This window comes from Cryptotermes secundus, unplaced genomic scaffold (genome assembly GCF_002891405.2).
Source record: "Cryptotermes secundus unplaced genomic scaffold, Csec_1.0 scaffold159, whole genome shotgun sequence".
NCBI lineage: Eukaryota > Metazoa > Arthropoda > Insecta > Blattodea > Kalotermitidae > Cryptotermes > Cryptotermes secundus.
The window spans coordinates 1-11,259 of NW_019725416.1; the positions used below are offsets into that span (position 1 = coordinate 1).

General features: G+C 37.6%; 1 protein-coding gene across 1 annotated transcript; it reads right to left on the reverse strand.

Moving 5' to 3' along the window:
• Positions 1 to 6,992: 6,992 nt before the first annotated feature.
• Positions 6,993 to 10,873, reverse strand: LOC111863314 (U4/U6.U5 tri-snRNP-associated protein 1-like). Its single transcript, XM_023849519.2, has 5 exons — positions 10,599 to 10,873; positions 10,310 to 10,450; positions 9,217 to 9,369; positions 7,757 to 7,838; positions 6,993 to 7,080 (listed from the first exon to the last, which is right to left on the reverse strand). Exons 1-5 carry the CDS (start codon positions 10,653 to 10,655, stop codon positions 7,031 to 7,033), a joined length of 483 nt encoding a protein of 160 aa, XP_023705287.1. The 5' UTR covers positions 10,656 to 10,873; the 3' UTR covers positions 6,993 to 7,030.
• Positions 10,874 to 11,259: the final 386 nt, after the last annotated feature.

Genomic DNA, 11,259 nt, shown 5'->3' on the forward strand with positions numbered 1-11,259 from the left:
AAAGGAGTCACAGGGGGTGAATTGACATAAATGACATCAGGTAGGAAATACTTTCTCTTCTCCCTTTGCATTCCTCCTCCATGCCTGCACAGCATCCTAATCCTCCCTTCTTCCGACCTCTCTCGTTTGGCCAGCAAGTGTTGATAGGTCTAAATTAAATGAATGCATTAAAATGACACAACATGTTTCGAACTTGCATATACCAAGGAGTACCCGTACTTCTGTAAGTGTGGCATGACAGAACCACATTTTCGCCACTATCTTATGGAGGCAATACTTTTCAGCATACCCTTCCAGGATGAAAGCTGCTAACACCAGAGCCCACCAGTGGACACATCATGATCCACAGTCTTATACCCAGTTTTGTCAAGATCTGGTTTAACTTCTTTCTTCCACCACTTTTGATTTCCCAAGTGGATGCTTTCCAGCATCTTCCAACAAAAATATTGTACATATTTGTGTTCAATTCTTTATTAGAGTCCGTCACAACACAACAACATAACAGTCAAGGTTAAAATTACCTAGCTACATGTTTTGGCTCTTTAAAGCCATCATCAGGCAAAACATATGATTACTATATTCACACACTATTAGTAATCATGTACTTTGCCTGATGATGGCTTTAAACAGACGAAACATGTAGCTAGGTAATTTTAACCTTGACTGTCTTGTTGTGTTACGACAGACTCCAGTAAAGAATTTTCTATAATAACACAACAGGATGCATGAAATGAAATGTATTTGTGTTCCCCCATCTGAGCTACAAGTCCTTGATGTAACTTTCCTGACAAAACTGGAAAGCTGTATAATCATCAAGTTCCTTGGTGGGGACGCTGTGTGCTATAACACTGTGTTGTAGTCTGGCAGGCGGATACCAGTGTTCTGGTGAAACACACCACGCTGCAGTCTGATAGGTGGATACTAACATTTTTGTGGAATGTGTGCCTCCAGCTTTAGGATGACTCCAGATATCAGACATTTAGATTATGTATGTACAGATGTTTGACCTGTTCCCATTCATGAATAATACTCATTGAAGCATCATGTTGTGTTTGCAGTCACAATATGAAATCAGGTCATCCACAAACAACCATTTGATATGGCTGATGATACAGGATATATTGTGTAGGCTGGTATAGGTTTAATGACATTTCAGAGGAACACATTGCCTTCAGCTTCAATTTTCCATCCTGAAGATGGAGAAAGTATATATGTCCGCAGTGTTGGTTAAAACAAATTTTGGAGCATTATATTTCAGAAGACTTAACCTCAATAATATTTTTCTAATTTTCATTTCATGCATCCTGTTTTGTTATAATATAAAACTTCCTTATTACAAAAAAAATTACAAAAACCAACGACTGACTCGATGATGTAAAACATCAATAGAAGAATTTTATTCTTGTTTTATACTATAACTTTTGTTTTATATAATCTAATTTATTGTACTTTTATGTCAAGCATTTTATATAATTAATAATATTGTATCCAGTTTTACTAGTACTGCGGTTCATTGGTGTATATACGTTAACCATGTATTTGCCTTATGATGGCTATTAATTGCCGAAACATGTAGCAGAGCCAAATCTAGGCACTGATCTTGATATTAGTTGTGTTGTGATAGTTGTAATAAAGATGTTTGACTCAATAATACTGCTCAAAAGTCAGGATGTGATAGAATGTATGTAGCAGAAGTCTACACTTATGAAGGTGATGGTACGTTCCTCCAAAATGTAGGCAGCCTCCTACCCACCTACTCAGCATCACTTCCAAATTCCTCATGATCACTGCCCTGAATATCTTATATCTCATACGTAACACTGGTGTTTTAAGATGACTGTACTTCCATTTATGAACAACAAATATTGGCACACTACAACAATATAGTAATTGTGTTGTATTGATTAAACTGAACTGTGATCAGTTCAGATGAATTATTTTACATAATGAAATTATTTCTCAGAGCATTGTTTGATCAAGTCTGCATCGCAGTAGTGAGTCTGTTAGCAAATATGTACAAATTAATAAGAAATGGCAAGTCTACCACTGCAACCATTTGAAATTATCAGCCTGACGCTTCAGTGGCCCTGCCTGGGCTCCAACTGCACGTGGCCACCTCAAGTTTACAGTGAAATCTGAGTGCATACAAACATATCATGAAATGAAAACATATTTATATTATTTTTCCTAAAGGTGATATACATTTAAATACTACACCACGTGAAACTATTGTANTGCCTTAAGATCAGTTTTACACAGTTTCATGACCTGATATTATTATTGGCCTAATCCTCAGCCTCTAACAGAAATGAGTACCAAGAATTAATTAAATAATATTCCTGGGGAATAAAACGCAGCCAGCATGTAAGGCTGACAACCTTACAGCCATCTTTGAGCCGACTGTCTACATAATGTGGGACCATCAATGTTTCACAACCCTATGGGCCTTCATGGCCTCTTACAGGGATAGCTTTACTTTTTTATATAAGATTTTTAACCATTGTCCACTGTTTCTGATAAAAGTTGTTTTTAATATTTCATCCTTTACATGTCTCAGAAGGATATTATCAACACATATGGAAACTACTGTTACCATGTCATAGATATAAAAGTTATGTTTTTTTAACTAATAGTAAGATGTACATTGAGTTGTTAAAACATCTAAAATTATTACAGAAGTGTAACATCAACCAACTTGGTTCTATATTAAAACAAATACTGAACATTATTTTGTAAACAGACTAATTGTAATAATTGTTAGATGTTTTAACAAATCAATATACATCTTAATATTAGTTAAGAGACACAAAATTTATATCTATGACATGGTAACAGTAGCTTCCATGTGTGTTGATAATATCCTTCTGAAGATGGTCGTTTTGACCAAAACATGTAAAGGATGAAAATTAGAAACAACTTTTATCAATCAGACTGGACAGTGATTACAAAGCTTATATACAGTTGCGAGTGTGATGGGCCAGGATGAACCAAGTTACTTTTATAACCCATTACAAATGTTTCAATCACATATCAGTGGTGCTTTACAATGATTTGCAGTAGAGTGTACGTCTGATTCTGTTGCTTGTATAATTTTACAGCTTTTCATACTGGCCTATCACTGAACAAGGGTTTATTTCGTCTTTTGGAAGGATATAATATTGCTATTGCAATCAAGAAAGGCCAAATATAATTACTTCATGTCCAATTTAGTTCAGAGGCTGTTCATCTGGCTCAAGTCCTATAAGCAAGCAACTACTCACTAGAAATTGTACTTTTCAGCTTACAGGTGCCAACAGCTGGCACAGGAGAACCACTATACTCATTTGAATATGATATGAACTCTGTGGCCTTCCTTCCAGTACATACAGGCACTATCAGCAGCTGCAAGCTGTGTCTTACTTAAAAATAGAGATAATATTTCAGACAGTAACCTACAATAAAAATGTAAGTCCACACTAAATTTCAGAGTTGGTGCCAGCATATTTCACGAAGAATTTGCAGTTTTGTTTTCGAGATGGTTGCCCTGAAAAAGAAAGAAACAAAGAAAATGTAGTAATGCTCATGTTAAACTAGCAGATTTCACAAAAACCTCACAGCTGGTTTTCTTTTTGAAAATTAAATTTCATATTCTTCATCAAAAACAGAAATTTTTAGTAAAACTTAAGCATACCAAGAAGCAAAGTCTTATTCATCACTCTATCATTAAAATGACACTTTATGGTCTACAGTTGAGAAATTATAACAAGACAATTGACATGTTCAGTGAAAAACAAATTTTTACTTTGCAGCAGTATAATCACTAAATGACATTATCAACATTACTATATGGCGGCCCATTTACTTAGCCTTTAAGTTAAAGCTATGAATTACTGTTATTTGTAATGTCAAGATAAGACAAATTTTGAACTGAGTTGACCGGTTTCATCTAGTAATCTGTGTTCTCATGTCTAAATCTGTCAGGTAATGAACAGAATTACTTTGCCTTAGTTACAACTGGCTGTTCTTTCGAACGAACTGAATCAGTGGCAGACAAAAGCATACTCATATTTGTTTACTGTCATTAAGGACCAAAAATGGAGACTGTTTCTTTCTGTTGCTGCTGCAAGATGCTAAGCATTCCAAGTGTGTGTCTGTTGAGCTCATCTGTTTCATCAACTTGAAACAAAATAAAAAATATATGTCAAAATGAAAATTAATCTCATTGAGCCTGACACCTCAGATGGGGCACAGTCTGTTTGCCGCTAAACATGCTAAATTGTTTGCAGCACCTGTCACTGATTCCTAACAGCTGGACAAATTTTAAGTTAAGTCTGCTGCTTGAAGTCATCAATTTCTCCCAATTTCCAACCCATGGTCTGTGTCTATGTCTACTAGCCTAATGACAATTGAACATACATGCCGTGTTTTATGAGCAGGCTCCCTTTGACTTGCCACAAAGTTGCAGTATTCGCTTCTGTCCCAGGACTGAAACTACTGTGTATGTTTGTAGTCAGCAGAAAATGAATGCACGAAAAGTGTGGATGGATATCTATCAGCTATATGGAATCATGGACATGTAATGACAACTACAATTTACTTCCTTATGGAGCACCATTTACAAATAGTATCAAATTGTTTCACAGTCTCGCTTGCAGCACGTCTTTCTATAAAACCTTCTGAAAGTTATTGATTATATGTTTCAAACTATAAGGTCATCATCAGGCATTTTAAAATTTACTTACTTACTTACTTACTTACTCATGGAGCTTAGCCCTTCTTGAGGAGCCGCCAATTCTGCAGCTACTCAAGAATTTCCCAGCATTTTATCTCTCTAGAAGGTTCATAAACTTGTTCACAAGAGCCCTCCACTGGTACCTATCCTGAGCCATATCTATCCAATCCATACCATCCCATCCTATCTCTCTAAGATCCATTCTAATATTGTCCACCCACCTACGCCTTGGTCTTCCCTGTGGTCTCTTTCCTTCTGGCTTTCCCACCAATATCCTATATGCATTCGTCTCCCCCATTTGTGCTACATGACCTGCCCACCTCATTCTCTTGACTCGATCATTCTAATTATACTTGGAGAAGAGTACAAGTTATGAAGCTCCTCATTATGCAGTTTTCTCCGACCTCCTGTGACTTCATCTCTCTTTGGTCCAAATATTCTCCTTAACACCCTGTTCTCAAACACCCTCAGTCTATTTTCCTCCCTTAATGTCAGAGACCAAGTTTCACACCCATACAGAACCACAGGCAAAATTTTAGTTTTGTATATTCTAATTTTTAAGGTTTTGGACAAAAGATGAGAAGACAAAAGGTGGTGTTTTAAAATTATGAATTATAAATGAAGAAACTGCTGTGCTTCCATATTGTGGTTGTTGGTCGTTACTGTGTGGTCCCTTCAATGCACATGTATATACAAAGCGGCGGGTTACTCTGCCTGCAATGTTACACAGCATGACACAACAGGCAGAACAACTCGCCACTTCAAGGGATCGCACAGTAACTACTAACAACCACAATATAGAAGCACAATAGTTACCGTGTAGTCCCTTTTATGCACATGTATATACAAAATAGCGGGTTGCTCTGCCTGCTGTGTTACACAGCATAACACAACAAGCATAACAACCTGCCACTTCATATATACATGCACATAGAAGGGATCACACAGTAACTACCAACAACCACAATATGGAAGCACAGCAGTTTCCTCGTTTATAATTCATAACTTTAAAACACCTAATGATGACCCTATAGTCCGACACACATAGTAAATAACATTTAGCAAGTTATATAGAGGGACGTGCTACACGTGAGACTGTGAAACCATCTGCTACTAAATGAAGTGCAGCAGGGTGCTACAATATAGTACTAGTTACAAATAACAGCTCATGACAAGGTCTGGACCGATATGCACTCCTTCCTGTTCATTAAATCTTCATTCGTTTCTCTGCTTTATTTCTGCCAGGCCCCTTTCCATAAAATTTATGAGACAGGTACCTGAAATTAGAAAGAGAGACAACATTAAAGTCACTGTATTTTAGGATTTTACAGAATGTGACAATGTTTCCAAGTAACACGTATCATCCTTTCACCATGAAGTTCCAGCCAGAAAATACGGGTATGAGCCATATTTAGTTCAATCTTTTATTTTGTGAAATAATAAAAATATGTAACATTCTGTTTTCCAACACAACTTACTCATACAGCCAACAACCAAAAATGGGCATGCTACAGCACATTAAATTCATAGGGATTGAAATGATTAACGCAAAATATTTTAATAAAAGTAAAATGGGACAGTAATAATGTTGAGGCATGTTTCTTCTTAATTCATGCAACCGATCTGTAAAATGAACCGCTCTGCCACATTCTATGCCTACACAACAAACTGTATCAAGTACAAAGTATTTACACACTCAAATGTCACAATATGTTGGCTACTTAGAAACTGTTACATACAGAATGGGACAAAAGGAAGTCAAAACAACACATATATAACAAAATGTTCTACTTAAAGCATCTGAGGTGGAAGACAAAAATCTCACCACTACAATTTAACATGGGGGGGAGTATCCTTTGTATTCCCAAAGCTTTAACTCTGGTAGATGTGAAGGCATCATCTATGAGCAGAAAAATCTGTACACAGATGCGAGTGAGGATTGAACTCAGAACATTCTGAATGGGTATAACAGCTTACCCCAGGACCTTTTTCTTAAGGACCTACTTTAAGTGGCTCTAGTGTTGCTCCGAGCTCAGTTGCCATGTTAATATGGCTGCTGGTAGACAACTGAAAGAACATGGGGAGTGTCATGATGACAATACAGAGTTTCACATAAATCCATCAGCTGGTTCACACATTATGGTGAGGATGGCACACATGGATGATAAACACGATGGTCCCATAATCGTGCCTGTTTCCACTGAAAAGCTGCTTCCTCCTTGGAATTTTTCTTCTTAATATGGCAATTACTGTGGGAACTTTTTTCCACTAAACACTCCTCCTCCTCCTCCTCCTCCTCTTCCTCATCCTCTTCAGAGTCTAAAGTTGGACCACTGTAGCGCTTGTGATGCCCAAACTTTTCATCATCTCTGAAAAAATAAAGCAATGCTGTCTATTAATTCCTTGATTAGTCTTGCTTGCTTACTTCATCCTGTCTTGACAATTGTGTACACCTCCCTAATACTCAAGTGGGTCAATCCCGACAGATGAGACGAGACTTCCACTCCAGTTATAGAGATGACAAAGTATTCAAAGCTCCGATATTCTTTACCCTTCAAAATTTCCTACTCTACTCCATAATCAAAGCAAGTGGCCAATCCTTGTGCCCATGACAACTCTCTTCCCTAAGACCTGCTGCGGAGAAGACTTGACAGCTACAGGACAACTTAGGTGACTCAGTTTGCAGCCACCTGCTCATGCTGGTTCCTTGCTTGCAGATTTTTATACCCCGAAGATGGATGCGATAAACTCCTCCAAAACATACGTTTACACAATATCTACATAGCGCCACATCCAAGAAGACGGCATTCTCTATGAATGACATTCATTACATACGAAGACTCTCTACAGTACTAATATTAATCAGTAATGATTAATGTGTTTGTATTAAAACCCCTAACAAAACTGCAGTATACGATTAAATATGGTACAACATTTCTGAAATCCTTAGAATATAAATGTACAATTAAAACCAATACAAGAGTGTCAGGGTCTCTGAATTTGAATAGGCCTATGCTCTACATAAAGAATCTGCTAATGACTCACCAATCTCAATTTCATTCCAAGCTCGACGTTTGCTTTCTTCTTCCTGACATTTCTTCCTTTCAATCATTTCCCTCTCAAAGTCCTGTAAGGTAAATTTTGTACGAGATTAGCAAGATGCAAATGTGCAGCCCAAAAATTACCAATTCATTACCTTGAGATAGAACTGCTGACCCACCAACCACTGTATAAAAAATTACTGCAATCTAAAGTACTCACTACACTGTGTAGGATTTTTTGTCAGCAGTGGTTTTGAAGAGTTCTGTCATTTGAGATATAATGCCGTGTAGTCTGTCGAAAGTCAACAGACATTTTGAAGGCACATGTCACCTCCCCTGAAGAATAAAACAAGCAAGAAACCAGCACTGGCAGGTAACAAAGCCAAGCTTCCTACCTGCTTCATGCTGGCTTCTTGTTTCATTTATTCTTTGACCCTGAAGATTCAGGTAACATGTTACCCTGGAAATTTGGACGATACCCTAGAAGACAGAATTCTTCTGACTATACTGATCATCTTGAAACGTCTTTGCCAAAATATATCTTTTTAATATTACAATATGTTTTAAAGTTACAGTTCTAACAGAAACATACTCTCATTCTGCCAAGCAATGTACACCTCCCAAACTAATTCTGAGTTTGCAGTGAGAATACTGTGATGATTAACATTATGAGCCTAAGAAAACATAATTCACTCTGCAATGAATAAAATTACAAGAACTTGGTTTTTCATTTAGTCATGTTCTGAGCTATTTATTCATCACTACTTCAATTTCACATGTAATTCCTAGTAGCATCTTTTCTACCTTTGTGTCATGCACATGGCACAGGAAGAAAAAAAAATAGGATAGGAAAAAAGCCTGGATTTGAGATTCTTACGAAGAAGATTAAGAAAAACACAATTTTCTGAGAAGTAACACTCTGTAAGTCAACTGACATTCCTTCAAAATTCTTATGGACTTTACCACTTTATACAGCATTTTATTCCAGAAGACACCATTCGTCAAGAAGAAGAAAAAGGTTCTACCATTTCAACTATCACATTCTTATTGTATAATGAGTGCTTTCATTTCTAGGATTTCTGTTGGATGTTTCCAGTTCATTAATTTATATAGCCATTATCATGGAATTCAACTGTAGTTAATTGTTGTTTACAACAGTACGGATAATACTTNTCCAATCTCATTTTAGTGCCGCAGTTCAGTGGTGTGTATATGTGTGTAAACCATGTGTTTGCCTGATGACGGCTATCAACAGCCGAAACATGTAGCAGGGCCGATAATGGTCTGATATTGATATTAGTTGTGTTGTGACGGATATAATAAAGAGATTGTATATTCTAATTCTGTTGCAGCTGCAGTAAATAACTGTAGATGGGCAATGGACTGTATCCAGTCTTGACACATGCTAAATCAAAGTGCCTTGCCAAGTGTACGTTTATCTGCAGATGGTTAAATTGCACTCACAAGCAGTTCCTGAGCATTCTCATCCCTGTTGCCAGCCAGACCATAAGTGGGGATGTCACCCAATGTATGGCAGAATTCTGCTGTAGCATTCAGCACAATGGAACCACCTTCTGTGTTTCGTTCTGCGTTTCTCTCCAGTACTGACTCTGCCACCTACAAACATCACAAATCACAAACAGTTAAATTATGTAGCTATACATCATTCTGTTTTGTAGTATCCATAAATGTAAAGTTGTCCCTATGCTTAATTAGTTATGCTCTAGATGGAGGTGAGTGGCCAGCTCCATGCCACTCCCACACCCAGGGAAACAGCCCCTGGTGCCTATATGACAGGAGGCCATAACAGTCTCAATAACCAAAATACAAGAAAGGATGATAGTACAAAAAAAGTAGAGCTCTCCCTGTAACAGGCTGTGGAGGCCCACAGGGGTGCGAGACATCAAGACTCCCATACTTTCTAGACAATAACCTCACAGATGATGATGAAGTCGTCAGCCTTACACGCCGGCTGCCCTTTACCCCCCCAAGAATATTCCTGGTACTCATTTCTGTTAGAGGCTGAGTTGACCCCAGAGTCATAGTGTGATTGGAAGGATTCGGTCAATCTAAAATTCCAATTACCTAACTGGGAATCGAACCCATGACCTTTCAGTTTGTAGCACAGTAAGAAAAAATGATATTACTTAAATGTGAAGATATGAGTTACTGGTTTGAGGCCCACCACAACAAACTGTGAGAGAAACTATTTAACAGCCCTCAGGTTAAATTACAATATAGTTTCTCTAGGGTACAATGGTTTTGTACAGTAACCAAGGAGGAGACATCATAACGAACTTTACTACAAAGTTCTGTGCAACATTTTATAACTGGAACATATGGAGACACTGTGTAGGAACTAAACATGGCACAGGATTCTGTAGCTAGGGACAATTTCATCACCTCCCACCACCTATCCACAGGGCTGCTCCTCCCTTGTCTCAGGGAGAAAAAGCAGAGAGGCAGGTAAGGGGAAGATGGCCTTGACTGAACAAGAGAAATGACCCCTACTACAGCCAAACATTTGTGAGAAGGACTGACTGCCGACGTGATGTACCTTTTCTACACTGTTCTTTGATTCGGTAACAGCCTCCTGCAGCTTCAGTCTCCATGCTTTCTTGAGGGATATCTGTAGCTCCAGTTCGCTGTCATCGAGCTCAATCTTGATGTTGGACAGTATCTCTTCTGGAGCTGAAAACTGTGTCCGATTATTAATAACATTCAAAACTACTCCTGCACCACATTTCCTTTCATGATTTCACAACACACTTCGTAGCGGAAACTATATAGTATCAAATGGCTGATGATTAGTAAATAATGTATTCAAAAGTCTTGGTGCTTGTCACCTGATTAGGAATAGTAAGTCCAATCAACATTTGCCTGGTGGTACTGTGAAAAACCATGAAAAAACCTAAGTCAGATTAGCCAGATGTTCCAGCCGAGATTCATGAACAAAACAACCCAGTTCCCGTTTTTTTAGGGTTCGAACTGTGGAAGTAACATGAGTCTTTAATTACGGTACTATTGGTCGTGTTTATCTCTTCTTGTAACAGTTCAATAATTTTTTGTGCTGATCTGAGTTCCATTTTAAATTTACTGCAACAAGCACTCGTTACTTCTATTGTTTTATTACTATCTTTGATGAAACATTTTCATATCGATTAGGGTGATGATCGATGGATCGATCGCTCGGGAATTTCTTATGCAGCTCCTATAAATTTTGTAGAAACACCAAAATTATTCAAACTTATAAAATAATTAATACTCAAAAATCACACAGCTCTCGTATGCTGAGTGCCATTAAACTACAAGAACAAAAACAGAATTAATTTTGATCAAAGATAATGCAGTATTTGTTCATTTTAAACTGGATTGATAGCTCAGTCGGTACAGCGACAGGCTACATACTGCACGGAGGGGGGTGGGCATCAATTTTTTTTTTCAAAACAGTGTTGCAGAGCTACAAACATCTCCACGAATTTCTCTCCCAATTATTAAATTTCTTTC

What these genes read in the sequence shown, in the direction of transcription:
- LOC111863314 (XM_023849519.2), bottom strand. Translation starts at nt 10,655, where the DNA reads ATGGTTTTTCACAGTACCACCAGGCAAATGTTGATTGGACTTACTATT. An exon ending in CAAAGAACAGTGTAGAAAAG is followed by an intron (nt 9,370 to 10,309) that starts GTACATCACGTC and finishes TGATGTTTGTAG; the next exon opens with GTGGCAGAGTCAGTACTGGA. An exon ending in AGAATGCTCAGGAACTGCTT is followed by an intron (nt 7,839 to 9,216) that starts GTGAGTGCAATT and finishes TTTACCTTACAG; the next exon opens with GACTTTGAGAGGGAAATGAT.